At 40.1% G+C, this 23,475-nt stretch overlaps 1 protein-coding gene across 2 annotated transcripts; it reads right to left on the bottom strand.

Annotated features, from left to right (window-relative positions):
* On the bottom strand, nucleotides 1-22,818 carry LOC139613184 (uncharacterized). 2 transcript variants are annotated; one of them, XM_071469599.1, is made up of 11 exons: nucleotides 22,650-22,818; nucleotides 21,510-21,672; nucleotides 21,254-21,325; nucleotides 21,080-21,156; nucleotides 20,373-20,473; nucleotides 18,703-18,819; nucleotides 17,345-17,419; nucleotides 4,571-4,709; nucleotides 2,072-2,154; nucleotides 1,834-1,930; nucleotides 1-1,723 (listed from the first exon to the last, which is right to left on the bottom strand). In XM_071469599.1, the coding sequence occupies exons 1-11, from the start codon at nucleotides 22,710-22,712 to the stop codon at nucleotides 1,556-1,558; spliced, it is 1,155 nt and encodes a 384-aa protein (XP_071325700.1). In that variant the 5' UTR covers nucleotides 22,713-22,818; the 3' UTR covers nucleotides 1-1,555. The 2 variants fall into 2 exon arrangements, with proteins under 2 accessions (XP_071325700.1, XP_071325701.1); XM_071469600.1 differs by lacking the exons at nucleotides 1-1,723; nucleotides 1,834-1,930; nucleotides 2,072-2,154 and adding an exon at nucleotides 3,969-4,232 and having other exon boundaries at nucleotides 22,650-22,811.
* Between the last annotated feature and the right edge of the window lie 657 nt (nucleotides 22,819-23,475).

A 23,475-nucleotide genomic window follows, 5' to 3' on the forward strand; every position in this document is an offset into this window, starting at 1 on the left:
TGCCACTTTCACATTAATTTATTTTACAATCAGTATTAATAGGAGTAGTGATCTTAATTTAAATTCAAAATGAAATTTATATCAGAGTTGTTTGTAATGTTATTGTATAGTCATTCTTGTGTAGCACACATATTGTTTACACTGTAATGTAGGCTCAATGAAACAATAGACAATACAAAAATGAGATGCATTTTAGACACAAAAATAGCTACTGAGGCACTTGTGTATTCTTATTTGCTGTACCAGTTTCTGTATATGCCCAAAATGTGACTTGCAGATTGCTACTAATGACTTGTGAGCCTTAAAAATCACCATTTGGGTGTGATAACCAGGCACAACGCTGCATCTCACATTTTGACATATACACATGGCTTTGCATACATATGTGGCTGTTTGTCCCTGTCTCTTTTCTTCAACTCAGATGTGGATGTTTTCATGAGGATGGCGGCATTCTTGTATAGTACTCGTATTTCTGTTTGATGATACTTTGGTCTCCCTTTTTGCAATTTGCTCTCAATGCAATACTTTGTAAATGGGGGAACATTACTGAAAGCAGTATTATGAAATGGGGACTGTGCATATAATTATTTGTAACCCCATAGGGAAAAAAAGAAGTTGTACAAGAATTAAGTTTATTGCTGATGAACAAGATGGGTGGGAGGTCAGTGGGGATACTGATGTAAAATGATCATTCCAATGTCCTGATTATGGGAGAAAATGTTTCTTAAAACGTTGTTGCTATGCATGTATATGGATGGAATTAAATTCCAGATCTGTTGGAAATTTTTATTTTGATGTGGTGTCATAATTAAACTTAAATCCTCAGGATAAACCAATGCTGTCTGGTCTTTCTTTCACTGTGCCATAGATCCATACAAAAACAGCTCATGTTTGCCACCGTTAAAAATAGACACAAAGGTACATAAAGATTTATTTACAAAAATGCAAAATTAGGTTTGCCTGCCAGACACATCCGTCTGCAATTTATAAAATTAATCACATCAACATAAGTCCTAAAATAGAGCTCTTCATCTGACTGTGATGTAACTCAATTATATGAAAGTAACAAATGACTGTAGCTGATGCAGCAGACACAGAGGAACTCGGTGTACCTTTGCCTGTGGCCATAACATGGCAGAATATGAAGACAGAAATGAATGAGATTAAAAAAAAAAGTATCAGCTTGAGCAGTGACATGTGTGGCCTTTTACACTGATAAGCCGTAATGTATTAATTTTTGGTACTGACCAATCAGGTAAAGAGACTGAAATAACAACTCGTAAGATAAGATTTTCTGAATCTAAGACAGCAAATATTTCATCACACTGAATCCCCTCCAGTTACCTTCAATTAAAAAGCTTCCAATGAAGCAGAGCTGCACAGAAACCTGTTCTCAAACTGACTCCTTGATGAACCTTACCAGCCATGTAGACAATCTCTACAGATTGCTGCAGGGAGAGGTAAAAAGATAACTTGAATATTTTATTGAATATTTAAAACATATTCAACTATTATTCTGTCCAGGTCTGGGGTAGAGTCACATTTTGGCCATGGGTCACTCGCTCTGCTGTTTGGCTTGTCGCTGGTTGACTAGCCTCCTCAGGTGCTGGATGATGGCAGATGGCTTCTTGTAGATCATTCGCCGGTCTGCTCCTTTTATGTGAATGTGATTGGCTGATGGGTAGGACTCCACCAGAAACTTCTTTTGAAGCTTAGCTACCATCTGGTGTAGGGGAAAGATGATTTACTATGGGTTTTCCACAACAGCTATTACAATATTGTTTAGTCACTGTACAAGACTTTGAGTTGCACGGGCAGAGGAAACATTCTCACCTGGTTCAGGTGTTGTGGTATTTCTTCGTCAAAGGAATCTCCAGTGATCACGCTCACCGACACCCTGCTGGAGAGGGGCTTAAACATTGTGATGTCCCTTTAAAACAACAAAAGAAAATATAAATACACATTTGGTGTAATGTTTCCGTGTTGATTCTGACTTCCACAATCAGCATGAAAAAAGCAAAACTGTTGAGAAAATAGAGAAAATAAAACTAATTGGGTATGCTTTCCATACCTCACTTGAGCTGCACTTTCATTCAGAAAGTAATGCTCATCCACAGCACTGCTTTGGTGGGCAGGGTTACTGAGCAGGTATTTCTGTAAGGGACACAAATACAAAACATAAATCAGTCACAACATGAATATGTTTTTATTCAAGTGTCATACATCTGAAGGCTTACACAACACTACAAAGGAAAGCAAGCCAATACATGGTACTGAACACACGTGAAACATATTATATCAGAAGTAAACTTTACAAATAAAGCAGATGGTTCTTTCATTACTTTCTTTGTTTAATATTTCCTCTGACCATTTTTCTTTATACTTTTTAAACAGCAGAGACCTAAGGTAACTCACCCTATAAGGCAACTTAGTCCTAAATATACTGTCAATCAAATTTAGAGAATAACTGGATACTTATTTGAGCTTTTCCAATAAAAGATTTGTTCAGTAAGTCTATTGACAGGCCTATTGGCCTATTGACCAATCTATTCTTCAGTCAGAGCAGGCCAGCCTGTTGCCTAACTTCACACAGCTCCCATCCCATAATGCCACATGCTGACAGTTCATGTACAACCAAAACAAAAAAACACTGCATAGTTCCCACAGATCTGGTTTCCACTTTATCACTTTTTGTTTGTCTGGAACAACCTCAGATTCAAAATGGTACAGACACAAGAAATTAACAGTTGGCTGGACGTATTGTAACCAAGTACTACAATCTTTAAAGATATAATTCTCCAACCTCTTAAATCCATCTGAAAATTAACATTTCCAGGATGACTTGAAGAAAATGGTGAAATGAATTGCAGCCATTGCTACAGCAAGACAATCTGAATGCAGTGAAGACAGTGGCCCGGCTCATTCAATGAGGAAGCTCCAGGCGAGAACACATCGCAATATCACATCTGAAATCTCAGTCTTGGTTCTCTGATTCTGTAGCTCAGGGCGGGGAAAGTTCACCACGCCACCAGAATAGATGTGAATTCTCAAACTGAGCAGATTTCCCCTTTAACTGTATCTATCACCCACATGTGATGAGACCAAATAGCTTTGGTGCCGTTAACATAGCAGCAAACAATTCTGCTCCAGTTCAATTAAGCAGTGGTTACAGAACATGCCCTTGAGAAATGGACTGCATGCTCTATTGAGTTCGGCAAGCTTGTGAGTGTGTGTGAGTGTATGTGTGTGTGCGTGCATGTGTGTGTGTACGTTATAACCTTCACTAGCCTGTCTACAAAACCTTTCTCTGTCCTTGGAGAATTCAAGCACAATGATGTCCTTATCTCCTTGGCAACAACTGTAATACTTGAAAAGCTGAAATAGGTCCCTCATCACTACTGCCATCAAATCGTGGATGGCTGGCAGCAGAGAACAAGGCATCTTAACGAACTGCTCGCATTCATCTAACGCAAGCAGGCATCATTGCATCACACAGACAGCTGCAGGAAAAACATTTAATGCTGAATGGATGTTAGAAATGTCACTGAGCGCTCACAGAGGGCCACTAAAGTGTAAGTTGTTTCTCTGAGCGAAAATAAGAGAAATTGAAGTAGGACTGTATGTTTTAAATGTGATAATAAATTAGTTTTCCTGCAATTATCTTTGTCTGTGTCCCTAATAGGCCCCACATGAATGTTAGAGGTTTGTTTCAGTATATCAAGAGCACTTTCCCATGTTACCAAACATATTGGCTGTTGTTCATCACCAGAATCTATTACTCCTCTTCTGCCGAGGATGTTTTCCATTGCAAGTAAAAAATGACTACAGGCCTTTAAGACAGGCAGAAGTGTATGTTTTTTTGGTTTTTTTTTTAAGATTCACAGCAGATCTGAGCCGTGCAAAATCGAAACCCCTGTGGAAAAAAAAAGCTCATCTGCAATAGACAGCAAAAAGCTTGTATCTTACATTAAGAGCCTTTCCCTCACAAACTGTATAACCTGTCAAAAGGCTGAGTTTTACAATATAGAAGGCATCGAAAGATACAGTGCAGTGGCAGCATCATGTCAGCTCCAGGAACAGGTTCAATTTTCATTTATTTAAAAATGATGTCTGGTGTCATATCGTGGCAAATTCACAGTCTCCGACCATATGAAGACAAACGCTCCTGCAATCATCATCCGCTCATATCTCTGCTGAGGAGGAGGCGGGATTATTCTCGCACTAGCACCATCCTGTGGTTGTAGAGGAAAAATTGGAGATGTACATTTAAAATGCCTGAAAAAAAAGATCACTTTCCCTCCATATTTTTAATTATTTTTTAAAGAACAAAAGCCAAAGTCTTGTCTTCCTATTATGTAAATCTCAACATCTCTGGTAAGATAGCTCCTTTCTACACTGATGACTTGTTATATTTCTCCCTAAATAACCTCTAAATTATTCTTGATCTGCTGTGACAACAACAAAAAAAAAAAAGATTCCTGCAGCTTTTTTTTTTTGAACAGTCAATCTCACAACCTTTATGACATGCTTCATAGTAATCTGTGTGCGGTTGTGTGTGCATTAGCCTGACCTGCCGTTGGACGACCTCCTCTGAGACGTTTTCGCCTTTGATAGTCGGTTCAATCACCCCCAGGATAATCAGCATGCGGCTCAGCCCTGCAGCTGCTGAGAACTGTCTGGCCTGGAATGACGGCAACAGCTTACCATACCTGAGCACACACACAGACACACACACACACATTTTCACTAATAAAACTTTTGCAGTAGACAAATTTAAGTTCAACCATCTGAACTACAGTTTTTTTTTCAGTTTTACTGCTACATATTTTGACCCTGCAGGGGCTGCAGAACAAGCTGAAAACACAACACTGACATATTCTGGCGTTAGGTATTCTAGCTCATGTGTTAACAAATCATTTCTTATTCACAAATCCAGAGGACATTAATAAGTAAGTTTATCTGAACTCAAGTTTCTGTCAAGCTGATGAATCAATTCATCTATAAGCTCTATTTACTGTCTCAATGAGCTCCTCAAGCAGAATATTTAGCTCTTTAGTTTGCTAAATGCCCCTTGTTCACCATCTAGTCACTGGCTTTGTTTGTCTTTAGCACAACATCTTCCAGTCAGTTCATCAGAGGTTTTTCCCTGAAAACAGCCACCTGCTACTGTTGGAAGCATCAGTGAAGTTTGATCTTAAATCCAAAACAATGTGTTAAAGGACCAAAGACCTGGGGGGAACTGAAGAACTGAGTGATTTTTTTGTGTAGGATTATCACTACCAGCAACCTTTCAAACACACTAGTCATTTGATCAGTTGTTACCCATCAAGCAAATCAACCATCAATGCCAGTGAGTCACTATCACTGCTTTTCCTTGAAACTGTAAATGACCATGTTTGTCTTCATTTTTGCTGCTTAATAACTTTGTAAAGTTCAGAATGGCGCCAATACAATAAGGGTCATTTTATTACAATAGTTAGATTACAATAGTGCTTCAAGCAGAGTCATACATGATATTTGCCTTCTTCAAGTCTTTTTCAACCCAAATTCTCAAACTTTCTCTTCAACAGCATTTGCCTGGGGAATGAGAAATACTCTTTTTTGGCAGACGAAAGAAGAGGAGCTGTGGGATTTTGTAACTCAGGAGGCCCAATCGGTCTCGGCTCACTGGTGCTCTGAATTGGCTGGTCTCAGCCTGTGGAGCCCAATCAATAGTGCCGCGTGCCTGCTGCCGCCATCGCCGTGCCGCAAAGCCTGCCCCTACATGCAGCCAACACACTGTAGAGCAGCCCCTGTGCACCAGGAGACACTCATCCCTGCTTTAGTCTTACTCCTGATCTGGGCCAGACTAATAACACCATGCCCCTGTGTCCCATCAGTTTCTCTCTGCCGCTTTCACCACTACAGTAAATTTCAGTACCTGATCAATAACTAGGAAAAAACCTTTCCATATGCTATAGCCCTATTAATGTAACCTTAATGGGGATGTAACAAATCCTTATTCGCACCAGTGATTAATTGGTTGATTTATAGTGATAAATAGTTTAGTCTATGAAATGACAGAAAATAGTGGAATATGCCCATAATTTCACAGAGCCCATCACCCCAAAACCCCAAACTAATCCATTCACAATCATAGAAAATGGGAAAACAGGGGAATCCTCACATCTAAGAAGCTTCTTCGGCTCTTTTTTAAGCATGCTAATGGTTTGGCTCCACTGGCGTCAACGTCCACCTCTTGGTTCAAGTAAGAGTTTCCAGTGAAATGTCTCAATAGATGAAAATGTTACTTGGGTGCTTGGGTTTATGACCAAACATCTGCAAAACTAACAGCATTCCCATCAGCCTCAGCTGTACTTTGTCTTTCACACTAACAATTGTTAGCCTAGCATAGCATAATATCCCTAACCCACACAGTGAACATGGTAAACATTGTTGCCTGTCTAAAACACTACTCAAAACATACTTGTATAAAGCAGATTTTAACTCTTGATTTGAATCCTTTTATTTTTGGTTTCTACTTTTGGTTTTATTCTCTTTTGTCTGTTTTATTGATTTTGTTGTTTTAACATCATCTCCCTGCCTTGCTATTGACACTTTGCCTCTCTTCTCTGTGTCTTTTATTGCCTCGTTTTGTTTTTATGTATGTACAGCACTTCATAACTCTGTTTTTAAAAGTGCTATATAAATAAAGTTATCATAATCAGTATTATTATTATTATTATTATTATTATTATTGTTACTTGATTTAAGTCAGCATGTTACCATTGTCGTTTTTTTAACAGGCTGACCTTAGCATTTAGCTCAGGCCATTTAGCTCATGTTTAAGCAGTAAAACTTACTTATACTGTACATGAATTGAACAGTTTATGCAGTCACAGTCTAAACCATTAGTATTTGTCAGTGTAAACTGCATTTCACAACAGGTAGGCTTCAACAGCGCTGATTCAATGCCATTATATTGCTCATATCAAAGCTACATCATAAACATGCACTTTTCATGTGTAAAATAACCCATTTCACCCATTGTTGATATGACGTGCTGCTACCCAAAGAACTGTAGCTTAAGAGATATCAAGCTCTGCTCCGGCAAAGCATGTCAGCACTGATTGGTCAGATAAAGCTGATAGAAACAGCGGAGAATGGTGGTTCAACTGCAACAAATGGCTGTGTAAGATAACATATCTGCCGTATTCATGGTACAGGAAACAGTCCCCACAGGTCAATAATGGATATAGGCAGAGGGGGGAAAGAAACAAGTCGACTGCTCTAATTTTCAGTCTTCAGCAGACACTGAAAACTTTTCTAATCAGACCTCCAGAGATTGACATTTTGATCTTCCTTGCCACAGTTTTCCCCTGAAGTCATTCTGGGACCACAATTTAGAACTGGCTCTTTGACCTGGCTCTTGAGGGACTTCTCAGTCTCTGCACATTTTCCACCTGTCACCCTTTTCTTACCCCTTGATTCCAAAAAATAAAGGGAAAAAAACTCTCTCTCTATCTGCCCCCCAAGTTTGAATCTGGTCAAATCATTCCTGGCTCTGGCATTGAACATTATTTCAAGGATTCTCCAGCCACCTGTCCTATTCCCTCCTCTTTTTTCCATTTTTAATTCTGCCCCGGAGTGAGGATTATGCGAAGCAAGGCATGCGTGTCAAAGGGAAATTTAGTGGGTAAAGACAGCCAAGATTGGCGGGATGAATTAAACAGATAACGGGAGGAGACGAAGTGGGGGAACCATGTAGAGCAAAACGCCTCACCGATGTTGGTCATTTCAGAGGGGCTCTTTTTTTTTTTTCTCCCCACAGGAGCGAGGAGGCAATATCTAAATTAATAAAGTGATGAAATGAGTTTGTGCCGTGGACTTTCTGCTGTTTGACTTTCCCATCTGGATTAGTGCAGGCTGAATGGACGCTCTGTTACTTTTGTTACAACTGCGCAATTCACTGTCGGAATTTGGCCCTGTAGTGATAAGGCTCCCCTCCTCCTCCTCATTACCATCTCATTTCATATGCAGGGCCTCTGTTACCTGAGAGCCTGCTCACACACAAAACACGAACTATTACACGAGCTTCTGCCAACTATTACAATGAGCAGAGAACATTTAAACATGGACTATTACATGAGGCTCAACTAACTATTAGGCTAAAGGAACTTTTTTTTTTTTTTTTTTTTAACTGCAAAGACTTTCAGACTATTAGAAAAATGAGGCCACGTGGACGTGGACAGGTGCATGATGACGCCTCTGACTCTCAGGCAGGCAGGACAAACTGACCATATATGGATATATGAATGGATGCATGAACTCTAATTATTTAAAGATTCGTCAGAGCTAAAAGTCTTACTTTATAATGACAAGGATGGAGCTCCAGCCTGAATTTAACACAATGCCATAATCCCCCAAATCTAGTAATTTACTGTATAATCAAATATACAAATATTGTACATGTTCTAAATAGTTTAAATGCTTATTCAAAAAATATATTGTTCTAACAAACTGTCTTTGACTTTTCCTCATGTCTGATACGATCATAGCAAAAAGGGTAATCCTCAGTAAACTCTGTCCAATGCTCACTCCAAGTGTCTTAAGATCTGGGAACCCTTAATTGAACATATTAAGGAGAGGTGTCAACCTGAGGGCTAATCATATTGGACTGTATTGTAGTGAACTGTATTATATTTCATTGTGCTTTCATCCACCAGGATTTCAGTTCTCTGTCCTTCATCTTGGGCCTTCCTCAACCTCACTTGGTCCTTGTTCCCTGGACTCTATTTCTGACCCTTAATCCACTTGTGGACATTTCAGTCATCACACAAACTGAAATACATATGTGCACTTTCTCTGTGAGCTGGTAGTTTGTTTTTATTTGTTTGCTTTATTTTACATTCTACACTGTCATGGAAATTTGTTTCATTTGATATATAGTCATAACAACAGTAAACAGCTTGATATAACAACAGTAAAACTGATCACAAGTACAAATATTAAAGCGTTGAGGGGGCCCTGACACTTTTGCAGACTAATACTAACTATATCTTAAAGATGCAGTTATTTCTGCTCTCTGTCAACACATCCTGTCAGTTGAACATTTATGTTTTCTGCAGGATTTCAATTTGTCTTACAAATGAAAAAGAAAATACAAGTATAATGAATCACCCTTTAACTGGGTACTCAAATTGTAATGTGTGAATACCGTCATTATTTAATAGTCTGTTTTTATGTTTCAATGTTATGTTTTATTTTTCCAGTTGTGTAGTTATAACAACATTTTCTCCATGGGATCATTAAACTTTTACTTTATGTCAACAAGAGGCTGTAAAATTTTGCTTCGAACAAACGACTGCATATAAAGATGGATAACATCTGGCTTCAGTATTTTTACAGGTCAATTAAATTTTTCCCAAAGATGGTTTAGTGTGGTTTGGTCTCATCACACTGATGTATTTTCACATGTTCATTTTTCTGATAAGTTTGCTGTTTAATTAGTTATCTGATACTATAAAACATGAATTTGACATCATGACAGCTGTGATTGACGGGCAGGTGTATGGGGCGGGTTCTTGATACTTTGGCTCCACCAGCCAGTCACTACTGCACAGACTCTGACTCCACATGATTTCACCAGCAAGGTGGCAGCGGCCGTATCCAGGAGATTCTGGTTGAATTTTTGTACAGTGGGAAGCAGTGGAACCGCGTCCTTCATCTTCATATATGGTCATTGGCTTAGAATATGAAAATAATGAACCACTGCTGTTCATTGATACAGATACTGTAATGTCGTTACACTCACCTGTTATTATTTGATTTTTATCAGATTAAAAATACCCTGATTCTGCTTTATATCTGCTTCATTACAATCACCTGCCAATCTGTTTCACTTATTATTTGAAGTGCTGAACAAATCTGAGATGGACATACTATATGTATAGTTCAAACTTTGATGATCCCAGCAAACACAACATTTTTCAAAGTATTTACAAACATTTTTAAACAGGAATTAAATAGAACTTCAAAACCGTCCCAACGTAGGACAACTGCAATTTAAAGGTGCAGTACCCAGTGTGAACACAAGGTGTCAGTCTTGTACCACAGCCCACGCCAGGCTGAGAGCAGCGTCCCCTGCCACCTCAAAGACTTCCTCTCTGCATCAATACTATAGATTACACTGGGGTAAATACACAGGGGCCGTGGTAGCCCTTCTTCATTAGTGGAGCATAGCAGCAATAGTTACGCTTACAGTGGTTCTAATTACAATTAATTGGCATTCCCGATTCGTCTGGGAGTCTCTAGATGCAGGGGGGAGAATCTAGGGAGGGGGTGGGGAGCAGCTGAGTCAGGGGAAGACTGAGGGTCGAGGCTGACACACTGGGAGCCGTTACAGAACCACAGTACGAAGCATAATGAATCACACACTGTTGGGGCCTGCAGGGTCAGACACAAGCCTGGTCAGATATCACACTGTATGTACAGTATGTGTGTTTTATAGCCAAGTCATGGTTTTATCATCACTGAAGCAGAGGTATCAATGCAAAAAATATAAAGTAACATATTTTTTTTTTTTTTTTTTTTTTTTTTTTTAATATAGTCTCTGTTTAAATCTGCTTCACATGTGTGCAAAAGTTGACAGGGATTTACAAGGTTTTTCTCTCACATTTTTATCACGTAATGTCCATCAACAGCCTGCATCGTGCTTTTGTCAGGCTGCATCTTCTCCTACTGCTTCATTTTATTTCCTGCTGTTCTAACTTTCTCTCACTTTTACTTCTCCATTCTTCCATTTCCCTCTCCCTCCATCAGCCCATGGCCGGGTGATTGCTGCCAATCTCAGCCAAGGATTCCTGGAGGGGTTTAGAGCAGGGCTTTGCTCCAGTGGGTTATTGAACGCAGCTCACAGTGAAAGCGAATGGGCTCTGAGGGGGAGACTGGATATGTCATCACTGGCTGCTACTGTTTACCGATGAAGGAGACAGGGAGAGCAAGCAAATGCTCCGAGATTACGTAATGTCTCTTGAAGTATTAAATTAATGAGTGTGGCATCTGGGTATAATTGAAACATTTAAATGTTTTAGAAATTGAAGGTATGATAGACATTCAACATGAAAATAGGAGGAGGAGGAGGTGGAGGAGGTGGAGAAGAGAAGAGAAGAGAAGAGAAGAGAAGAGAAGAGAAGAGAAGAGAAGAGAAGAGAAGAGTCTATTATGTCTGTAAATCTCTCCACTAACAAAGTGCTGTGAGGAAGGATGGAAACACTCTTCTTGTCCCTGATATTAAGCCCCGTCTGGCTTATAAATCAAGCTGCATGCAGCAGTTGTGTGACTCTGAATGGTCGTCAGTCAAAGTGACAGTCATACGCTGCCTGTCATACAGAGCAGGCTCCAGGTGAGCCGCAAAACACGTCTATCTGCTACACACTGCAGCGAGCTGTGTGGGTAAGTGGAGTGTGTGTGCTCTGCGTGCGTACAGCATGCACCTGTATAAATGCCTGTGTGATCAGGACCATGTGTGTGTTTGTGTGCAGGGCCTTGTTGGGCATATTAATGACAGGTAGGCTGATGAATGGGACAGAAGGTGTCATTTTCATTTTGGGACTTGTAACTCAATCAGGCTTCTATCCGGGCCTGCAGCCGCAGATGTTCAGCCCACACTCAGAGACTCTTTACCTCATATGCTCCCTCAGCAGCCACGTAAATGCATCATGTGTTCACGCCCACATAAATGAGGGATCATCCAGTATTCTGGTTTATACAGCACACACACACACATATAAGCTGAAATAATTTCACTTGAATTCCTCAGCTACATACCTAAAAATACTCCCAGGCTACAGGCTGTGCATCTCAGCATCAGACTCAAAGTATTCAAATTATCACCAAAGTAAAAAAAAAAAAACTACCGATGACTAAAACTTAAAAGTGAGATGTGGAGGGAAGGGATGAGGAGACTTTCAAGCGGTGCTCCTGTGAGGACTGAGTTGCACTAAACACAGTAAGTACATTAAAACGGCAAGCTTGCCAATCAATCAGCATTCATTAAATTGTAAGGACCATCCCATTAGACGAGAGCATTCCCCACTGTTTCAGCTCTCTGAGCAAATATATTCCCCATGGGGTAAATTAGTTCACGCACAAACTCAGCTGCAGAAAGACACACGTGTGTGTGTGTGTGTGTAAGTGCAAGTTCTTTCTTTTAAATACAAGATGAAAAGAATTATCACTTTATCAGAAGCTGTGAAAATCACTGACCACTGATGGTTATTTAGAGAGTCTGTATGATTACAGATAGTACACAAGGTGGCCAGAAGTATGCAGACACGTGTTTGTCATAGTTTGGGCTATCCAGCTGGTTCATCGAAAAATTTCATGCCTTTTTTACATAAGTGACTACAGAGAAAAAACTGGAAATATGGCAAGGGTGAGGTGGGGACAGACATGCAGCGACAGCCTCTATATGCCTGAAAGTGACCGGTAAACAGCAGGAAGGCCGATATCTGAAGATACAAGCAGGCATATAGGATAAAACTAAACACAACCACACAGAGATTCAGTTCTGAGAGCTGAAGAAGAAGAAACACAGCTTCCTCTCTAGTCTCCATTACAGACACACATGTTTAGCCTTTAGTTTAGTACAAGGCACAGCTTATTTGATTGGCAGAAGAGGATCCAAATGGTCAGCGCTGGTATCAAGTCGGGCGATAACAACGTGGCTGAGCATGATCTGGTACAGACACGTTGTGGAAACATGGTCAAAGCTTACTGCAGGACCATCCACTGAAACACAGCTTTAGTTCACATTCAATGAAATCTTGATGTTACAGGATACAATAATATTTAACAAAATCACATTTCCAACATTGCAGTTTGGGGAAGGTCCTTTCCTATTTCAATATGACAATTCCCAAATGCATGAGGCCAGGACCATCATAGAGGATGTTGTGGTCTGCACTGAAGTGATGTAGAGCTTCCTCTGCTTATACCGCTGAAACAAAGAGTGACAGCGCCGAGTGACTCAAACCACTGGCTCTCATCCTGAATGCAATTTGTCCAGACGTTCACTGGGGCTTCTCCTAATCTCTGATGTTAGACCCACTGCTTGGTTTTTCATCAGGAAGCATTATCTATGCCTGCAAGGAAATGAGACACATGCTGCCACGTCTGCAGCGGAAAATCCCAAATAAGAAAGTTGACCCCTTACAGCAAGAGCACACAAGTGAATGCCTACGCACACATACACACACGCACATACACACAAGCATGCCATTCTCGGGAGATGATGGCAAATCATTTTGTAGGATGTAACAGAACTAATTTTGGGAGCGAGCCTCTGTTAATGAGCAGGTCTTTGATGTGTAAATCCTCCAGTCCCAGTGCAAAGCTGATACAGTCTCCTCACAATCCTGCTCAGGTGCAGCCCTGCTCCCTTCTGCACTACTTATCTTGTGTACCAAATACTGTAAGACCTCCGACAGCTAATGAACCCGTATCTAAGAGAGAGAAATGCACACCTACATGTATATATGTATACATGGGTGCAAAAAGAAGCAAAGCATGCTGAACAATGCCAGTTGCACTAAGATGCCGGGATGCTGTGAGGCACGGTGTTATGCTGCATCTCTTACATCTTCATACTGTATATCTCATTCCTGTTTCTATTTTTACTCCCCCATGGAAATCAGACACCAATGATAGAATTGTTTTTTTATGGAGTAAATGTAAGTCTCTGCTTCATTTCATCTCTCCATTGCTTCTCCATAGAGTAATTGGATTGTGGCTGCACTGTCATGTACTCAGTGAAATGAATGCCTATTAATCAGAGGATAATTGGACACATACCCCTGATAAATGGTGCTGTTCCAGTTTGAGTCACGTACAAATTAGGCCATTTTCAGGGATCCATTTCTTATCTAACTTGACTCATGCTTATGTAAGCTGTGAGCTACGATTGGTGGATGGACTGCAGATGCACTAAGTCATGAAGTCATGCCTAAAAATTAGATAACTTGATTTTACCGTACTATTCCCTGTCATATCAGAGCTCGCACACTCCTTGGTGGTGATTGCAAATCATCACAAAATAAAATACTTTTGAGCCAGTAAAACAACTTCACTGGCTTTGATTGAACTTGGTCTACTATGACTGTGGCTTGCCACATAAAAAATTAGAAGGAGGTTGTACACTCCCGTTACCACATGGAAAATGAACACTGTATCACTAAGTTCGGATAAATAATCAAACAATTCAAAACCACTAATGGTTACTTGTGAGGTTCAGTGCTCAGTGTTCGGCCCATTACAGTTTATTTTGCACATGACTGATATGAAATTAATTGTATTTGCAGATGATGCAAATGTGTTTCATTGTCGTACAACTTCAGAATAACTTTTGGACGCGAAAAAAACCCCTAAAAAGTCTATAGTGTGCTTCAGAAAGTATTCATACCCCTTCAATTTTTGTACACTTCATTGTGTTGTAGATTTAATTTTAAATGGATAAAACTGCCATTTTTTCCATCAATTTACAGTCAATAACCTATAATGACAAAGTGAAAACATGTTTTTGCAAACGTAAAAAAAATAAACGAATGCAGCAGCTCTCACTACAATAGTACTCAGACCATTAATTCAGTATGAACACCTTTGGCAGCAATTACAGCTTCAAGCCTTCCTTGGTAAGTCTACGAGCTTTGCACACCAGTTTATCCTGTTCTTCCTGGCAGATCCTCTTAACTCTATGAGACTGGATGGGAAGCATCTGAACTGCCATCCTCAGGTCTCTCTGCAGATGTTCTGGCGGCTTTAACTCTGGGCTTTGGCTGAGAAACTCAAGGAGAGTTGCCCTGAAGATGAACTGTTGCCTCAGTCTCAGGCCGCATGAACTCTGGCACAGGTTTTCTTCAATGACCTCTCTGTATTTGGCTGCATTCATCCTTCCCTCAATGTCGCCCTGCTGTCCCTGCTGCTTAAACCACCCCCGCCCTACAGCATCATGTTGCCACCGTCATGCGTCACAGTAGGTACGTTATTAGCCAGGTGATGAGTAGTGCCTGGTGTTTGCCAGATATAGTGAGTTCAACTCTAGGAAAAGTCCCGGTGGTTCTAGAGGCCACTGTGCTCCTGCAAACACTCAAAGCTTTAGAAATAGTTTTATACCCTTGCCCTGATCTGTGTCTCATCACATAATGATACAGTGGAGGTCTACAGAAATTTCCTTGAACTGAATGGTTTGGTTTGTGTCCTGACATGTAGTGTGGGACTTTATATACACAGGTGTGTGCCTTTCTATTCCATGTCCAACCAGTCCAGCTTACCACAGGCTGATCAATCAAGTTTCTGACATCTCAAGGAGAAGAAAAACAAACAGGATGTGTCTGACCACAATTTGAAGTGTCAACAGCAAAAGGTCTGAATAATTATGTAAACTAGAATGGCACTGTGAATGCCTCCACCAAGGTCAAACAATCCTACGCACGTCTGTCTAGTGCTTACTATCTACACCAAAATTAAATGGCTTCTTACTTGGTTCATGCCCAAACCCTCCACCAAGTTTGATGCAAATTGGTACTGTACTTTTTGCGTAATCCTGCCAACAAAGACACAAACCAACTAGGGGGGCACGCATATACCACACTTCAAAGAAAATTCTAATTCATAGTAAATGATCTGCTCCAAAATCTATGGATTCTTTTCTGGCCGATGCCAGCCCTACTCGTCTCATTACCTCCTTGGCAGAGGTAATGAGAGATTTCAGTTTTTTAATAAATTTGCAAAAACCTGAATATCTTCACTTTGTTATCATGTATTACTGAGTGTAGATTAATGGGCACAAATGGCTATTTTATCAATTTAGAATTTAATCTACAACACAATAATGAAGGGAAGGGCTCTAAATACTTTCTGAAGCCACATTTCATAAAATCAAAAGCTCTAAAATTCATGAAGATGGTAAATATTAATAACACAATTGTTATTGTTACATCCCAACACATATTACAATGTGGACACACATCTCAGAGATTTTATTTATCTATTTTTTTTTTTTAAAGATAACTGACAAACTAAGTCTGAATGTAGAGAAAATCAAAGTCAAAAACAAATGTATCCAAAAGCTGTCAATATGAGTTTAGAGGAATATGCTGGTTCTGGAAACTACAGGGAAGGACTGATGTGAATAAGATCCTACAGCCATGCTAGTGAGGCTGCACTTTGGAAGAGCAGTAATTTGAGCTAAATGCTAACATTTTCATGCTAACATGCTCACAGTGACAATAGTAGAATGGCAGTCTGCCAAGCACATACATCCACTGAGGCAAAATATTGAAGAAAATGTCAAAACTGCTTGCAATGTTGAGGAAAAGTGATTTTAAAAATCCTGGATCTGCCCCTTTCACCAGATTTGCACGAAAATGTAATGAGCTCCTCTCTGGCCCACACCTCGTCCATACACCAAGTTTGATGCAAAATAAACAAACAATTACAGATGAAAACGTAACTTCCTTGGCAGAGGTAACAGGCCTGCTGAAGTTAACAAGGTATCATCTTGTTTTCTACTGCACTGACCTACTGACAGTAATTGTGAAATACCTTCTAATGATTACAAATGACATGCTTTGCTGGTAAACAATCTGAGGTAGTGTTGCGTAATTGACACTTCTACCTTCTACCAACATTCCTCCTCCGCACTCTGGGTTATCATTAATAATAACCCTTCCCCTCTGTATGATAATTAATGCATAATGAGATATATGCTGTGACAATGACTATCGCTTAACATATATCTCGCCTGGAGGATTAAAGCAGTGTTATAACACTTTCTGTCAGTCAGTCCCGACAGCTGACACAACCCTCGCTCTCCCCTCATCTGTTTCATGCTAAAACCGTGTGATCAGCTACAGCTAATGAGTTTCTTAGGCCTCCAATTAATCATGCTAATGAGCCCCACCCAGCAAAGATAACCAGCTATTCTCACCATTAAAAGCCTATCAGGGAGAAGTTTGGAGCTCAACTCTTGAAACATGCTAGCATCTCTGCCTCCTTTCTCCGCATCCTAATCCTCTTTTTTTCTTGATACACTTCCTTATTTCTTCTCCTCCTCACTGCCTCTCGCTTTTTATCTGCTCCTCTCTGCCCTTCAGAGCTCTTTATCGTCCTCTTCACTCTTTTCCACACTCCTCTTTTCTCTGTCTCCTTTTCCCTTCAAGTTTTTCCACATCCCTCTCTAGTGTTTGCTTCTTCAGCATCTTTCCATCTTCTCTCTTCTTCCCTCCTACCTCTGATCTTTCCTCTCATCCTTTTTTTCTCCCCACCTCTGTCCTTCCTATGCCCCTGAAACCTCCTGTACACTCACCAGTACTCGTTCCACTGGTCCTCCTCAAAGACGTCTTCTGGGATGGGATCAATCAGCACCAGGTCTGACACTTGCCTGAGGACAATGAGAGGACACACACAAATACATTCAGATGAGGTAAGACTCAATGACTGCCCTTGTCCACTTTAACCTCCCGGCCTGGGCCTTAATGAGCGCGAGATGGATGGCATCCTCCTGTCTGTCCTTCTGTAGATTTGTCTCTCCTGTGTCCCCACAGACACGTACATCAGATCCAGGGGCAATATTTCCATTTGGAAAGGTGTCATCCACTCACCACCACTTAATTTTCTCCCTTAACGGCAGCAACATTGTGCCTGATTAAATACTAAATCTTTCATTCCTGGTACAGCCTACTTGTCACATTAATCACTACGTTGTCTCTGCGACAGCTGAGTTATGAGGGATGATGGAAATGGACACTGGAATATATTTTGTTAAGTGTGAGTTTGAGAGGCAATTCATTCCGTATGCTATAAAGCTATTTTAAATGTGGTCATCTTCAGATTTGCTGGAAAAAAGTCTGGTGGTATTCTATATTTTTAATTGTCAACAAATCCAATTAAAAGACCAAAACCAACAATAACGCAATTCAACTAACAAGTACGGCGTGTGCAGAGACACACACACACACTGTAGTTTATTCAGTATCTGTTTTTAGCTTTTTAGCTGTTTTTAGAGTTTTGTCTTCAGCAGGAACCAGTGAGTTTGAGGCTGAGAGCCACACACAGGGCAGGCAGGTCAGAAAGTCCTGAGAGACACACAAACACATTGTTGGTTAAGGTCCTCTCATGTTTAAGTTTATTGCTTATAAACTATGTTTGGATGAACTAATGCCTGAAGATATAATAAATAAGATGTTTTATAGTTGGAATGTTACATAAATCTACTTTAAAATTCAATTATACACTGAATTAATTTGACTTTTTATTAGATTGGTATTACAGAAAATTATTACTAAACTCTTTATGAAGTTTGGCAGGCGGCCTAGTAAGAGACAGATGAAAAAACATCAGTCAGAATTAAAGATAAAGATATACTGGCTTTTTGTCCCTAGTATGGGTCAAGCTCCAAGAGCAATGTCTCCTACATTTCCCATAATGCAATTACCAATAATAACGGGCATATACCCAAGTCTTTAACTCAGGTTGTAAAACAGGCTTTCTGTTAAAAATGGCTCCAATCCCAAACCAAGACAACCCTGATGACAGCACAGGTCACGGGGTTATCTCCCGCAAACCTGACAAGGCTCCTCTCAGCACCACACAACGAGTAAACTGACGTTTATGTGTAAAATTGTTTGAGTTCCACTTTAATCATTTCCATTGCGTAACACTTACACATCGTGAATGTGGCTGTAGAACCTGCCGTTGAGTGCACCAAGCTCGGAGCCCACCAGGATGAAGGGCCTGGCTATCCCGGCACCCTGCAGGAGTCGGTGCAGATCATCCACCATCCTGGAAGACAACAACACTCATCTATCTCTGCACAAAAACAGGACACTCTGCAAACTGGGCAAGGAGGTTGATTTATTCAGATATGTGGGACTAGGGCTCCCAACATGAAAGATGAATAGGACAGACCATCATTAATCTCATTAATCTTTGGTCTGCTCGTTAACAGATTTATTAAGAACCCACTGAAGAGTCATTATTAAGATGCAAAAATGACCTAAAAAAAGAAGTACAGTTGTAGGAAGGGAAACAAAGAAGAGTTTTCTATCCTGAAATTACAATAAAGAACTGATTGAAACTTAAAGTAAGCAATATTTTTAGTTCTTCTAATCACTTTCCAGGCATGGCACCAAAATAAACAGCACAGCACAAAGGAGGGGACTGTTGGCTCCTCTCCATCACAAAACACCACAGGACAAACAATCACCAGCAAACTTATATCATCAGAGGGAGCTTCATGATTACATGAGATGCAGCAGCTCCTCTGCGACAGCCATCTGTCGTCCTGGGTTTGTTGTGCTAATAAATCAAAACTGTGGTGTCACGCTGAAAAGAACAGATTTCACCAGACTTAAGGGTAGGCGGTCATCAAACTCCTTGAGATATTGAATTCTGGGAAATTGATTGCTTGCATCTCAAATGGGTGCTTTCTGGGCAAGATGCCAAGGTAAACTAGACCGCTGACTGTCGACGACCCACACCTGCTCATCCCTTAGGTACATTTAAGGTTCGACAAACACATTAACATGTCAGAGGCAGGCAGATTACAGACCAATCCCACAGCGGCGTGACGCAGGGCAGGGCAGGGGTGTGGTGTGCGCAGCAGAGAATACATAAGGTGTCCATGCACACATTAGTCTCTGCTGGCTGAAACATTCATGAAAAATTGCAAACATTTGCTGGTTCCAGCTTCTTAAATGTGAGCAAGTGCAGCTTTTCTCTCTCTCAACTAAATATCTTTGGGTCATAGAAAACAAACTGTATGAAGACACCTTTTTGGACTGGAAGAAACAGTGATGGGCATTTTAAGACATTTTTAGACTCAACAACAGACAAACATGTGCAAGCACACAGGAGACACCATCCTTGACTTTCATCAGCCTTCATCATCATGATTTGCTGTTTCTCCTCCTACACTCAACCCTTGGACAGTCTCAAACCATTTTTCCTTAAGCTCCAGTGTCCTGAAACTGACACAAGTCATACAGTAGGTCACCATAGAAACAGAGGATGTGCCATTACCACAGGCCTGCTCCACATTAACAATGCCCCACGGTGGATTCTTCCAACAATCAGCTTATCAGATCCAGAATCACCTGCACCACTCACTACAGGAATATACATTTAAAGTAATGTCTCATACACAATTTCCCACAAATTTTTACAAATACACCAACAACAAACAAACAGCCCACTCACTCTTTTAAAAACCTGCTCAGGGCTGACACTGAAATTATGTTTACAATGTAGACTTTGTGTATGGAGACTAAATAAAGTGTTGTCCTGCATATGTCACAGGGGCTCAGGAAAACTGCCAAATGAAATGGTATTCTCACCGTCCAGTTGTTGACATCCCCCAAACTTTCTCAGTTCCTGTGGTTTCATTCGGCATCAGCCGCTTGCTGAAGCCCAGTCCCATTCTGTCATAGGTGCAAACCTGAGCAGTATGACAAACAGGGACAAGGACGGGTTTAAAAGGTTTTTTAAATAACACCATGTTCTAAAGGCAGAAGGGCCCGGCCCCTCCCCTCCTGCACAGCCATATTAAATTCATGATGGTTGCATAACATTGAAAAATGTGACACATATGCAGGTGTAGACAGAGCACGTTTGTTTTTGTAACTGCAGTTGTTCAGATAGATCTAGGCCCTTCCCAACAAGCCTGTGACCTCATTTGGGTCACATTTCAGACAAACAACATGGGGCAGGCTGTCAGCCCCAACTTTCCGCTGTGCTGAGTCCTTGTTGAGCAGAGACGATGTGGCAAAGCCACTGCAAGGTCTGTCCTTACATGGCCCTGACAACAAATACAATGGCTGCATTAGTGGGAGTTGATTCCACAGAAAGTTCCCCATAGTGGATTTTCTTGGTCAAAGGCAAACCAACAGCAGCATCCTAACTCACCCTCAGTGTGCTTCAGGAATGTGATTCATCTTAGATTTACTTCAGTTCTGATGAGCTACTGATAAAAGCTGGTGTCTGGCAAATAGTTTTAAAACACAAATATTCAACACAATCCACAGTAATTGTGCCATTTCCCCACCTTTGTTAGTGTGGCCACACTTTCTTGCACATGAAACCAAATGTCTGAGGACATTCCAGTCGGTGCATCCAGTATTACTAAACAAGACAAAACTGGTTAGGCTGAGCTCAGTTAAAAGATTCAAACAAGCCACATGAAAACTTTTCATGGCAGATTTAAAGAAAACATTTTTACCAACTGGTTTTCCTTGACCTTTACACAAAAGATGCATCTTTTGACCCAAACTAACATCAACAATCTGGCCATCTGAAAAGAAGAGGGAAAATAATAGAGACAAAGATAAGACTTAACAGAAAAGTTCTCTTTTGGTAAAGTTCCAGCAGAGTCTGTTTAATTAACTATGGAATACATTTATGAAAACCTGTTTTACAGGTTAATACATGACTAAATGTAAAGGAACAATGACTTTGTTAGACTTAGAGAAGAGAACCTTTGGGCAACAGCATCTGTCCTTCTCTCTGAAGCGACGCATAGTTGAGGAATGGAGGGATGATGATGATTAAAAGAAAACACTTCCCAATGTTTATGAGCACAGAACCGCAAGACACTCTGCCTTTAGCTCCAGTCTGGCTGTGAAGTCTCTGATCTGGATCCTAGTTTAAGTAGAGAAGAAAAAGTGATGTTACCTCACACATGAACCTCATTTCAGCATCCTGAAGGTGAAAGAAATGTGTACATATTAAATACACTGTGCTAAAGTTTTAAGTACACAATACCATCAGGGCCTGATCAGACCCAAAATCATTCTCCAGCATGACAACAACCAACAACCCCCAATACACAGCCAGAGTCATACAGAAGTGTATCTAGAATAACTACTGATGTTTTAAAGGCAAAGGGCAAAGAGAGTAAAACCAAACATTTATTTTATTTAAGTCTTTTTTTGTTTGCTGCACTTTGCTGCACCACTGTATGAGGTTAAATGATCATCAGTACTACAATCACAACTAAAATGATTTTTGAAAGCATCTTCACTTTACTTTTAGTGCCTAAATCGAAACAGTCTTTAACAAACAAATTTGTGTTATCATTTTAGCAATTTCAGTGATAATTCCATGCCCTGCAGTTAGATACGATTATAATAAAAAAGTTAACTGAGGGCACCAGGGATAACCACTGTATATTTTGGTATAAGATCCCACATAACAACTAATATTGTTATTGTTATGCCAAATGTTATTTTATTGTCCTGTTTGTAATGCCGAATTAAAGAAATGATGCTAATGGTTTGTTGGAATAGTGAAATATGATAAGTTTTGATGTGGGTGAGCTGTAAATAAATAGAAACGAATTAAAATCGATGTTTTTGAAGGGAATTTGGCTCCTTTTCTCTCTATGTAAAACTGAGGGACGCTGTCGGATATACAGTTTAACCGTCCACACAACGTCGGTGTTGTAGGATCAGTATGAGAGCAGGAAAACGACAGTAGCAAACATAGTTTGATGGCAGGATATGATTTGAACAAGTACAGTTTAACAGGTTAGCTTTTGAAGTCAGTCAGTTGATACTAGCTACCAGAGCGGTCACATGGAGGCTAACTATCAGCAGCTAGCCTTAATGTTGCATTACCTTTTTGTCAGCATTGCTGATAGGTTCATTGCTCGATGCTTGAGCTTCCGTCCTCCGACGCATTTTGAAATAAAATAATTATCAAGTGTTGTAATACTACATGCATGAACTGTGCAGAATGAATTGAAAGAACTGAATTGTAGCAACTTCCTGGTGGAGGTACGAAAGCCGACAGGAGACAAACTTTCCCTTACGCGTACAAGGTGTTGGTGCTTTCTCATTTTTCTTTTCATCGCAATTATTTCTAAAATAAATAAATTAATTGATTAATTGATTGATTAATATAAATATAATAAAAATCCACTGTCACACTTAATATTATAACTCACTGTTTGATAAGTGTTTCCCACTGAAATCTGATATGTTACTGTCAAAACACAGTATGAAAACTTATAATGCCAAAACTAAACTAGTTTTTGGTTGTTGTTAACTATAATATGACATAATTATCATCATCATCATCATTAGTAGTAGTAGTCGCAGTTGGGGTAGTACTATTATTATCATTGTTAATTTGTTTTGTTTTATTGCTGTTTGGTAACCTTACTTGTTCACTATATTTCACTTATTTATTTATTTATTCATTTATTTGCCCCCCTCTCTCTCTCTCTCTCTCTCTCTCTCTCTCCCTCTGTCTTTCTGTACATCCAGAATTGTAGCAGTTCATCTACTGGTCTGCAGGGGTCGCTGTATCCCACAAACTCATCCTATATTCCACATCAATCCACATCAGACTTTGTTTAAATATCTCATAGATCCAAATGAAACATGACCCTAATACAAAGTGGAGGTCAATCTCTAAACATATGGAAGTGTCAACTGCATC

The sequence above is a fragment of the Trachinotus anak genome, unplaced genomic scaffold, assembly GCF_046630095.1.
Source record: "Trachinotus anak isolate AG129_WGS33_773 ecotype Australia unplaced genomic scaffold, CSIRO_AGI_Tana_v1 ptg000032l, whole genome shotgun sequence".
Classification (NCBI taxonomy): Eukaryota; Metazoa; Chordata; class Actinopteri; order Carangiformes; family Carangidae; genus Trachinotus; species Trachinotus anak.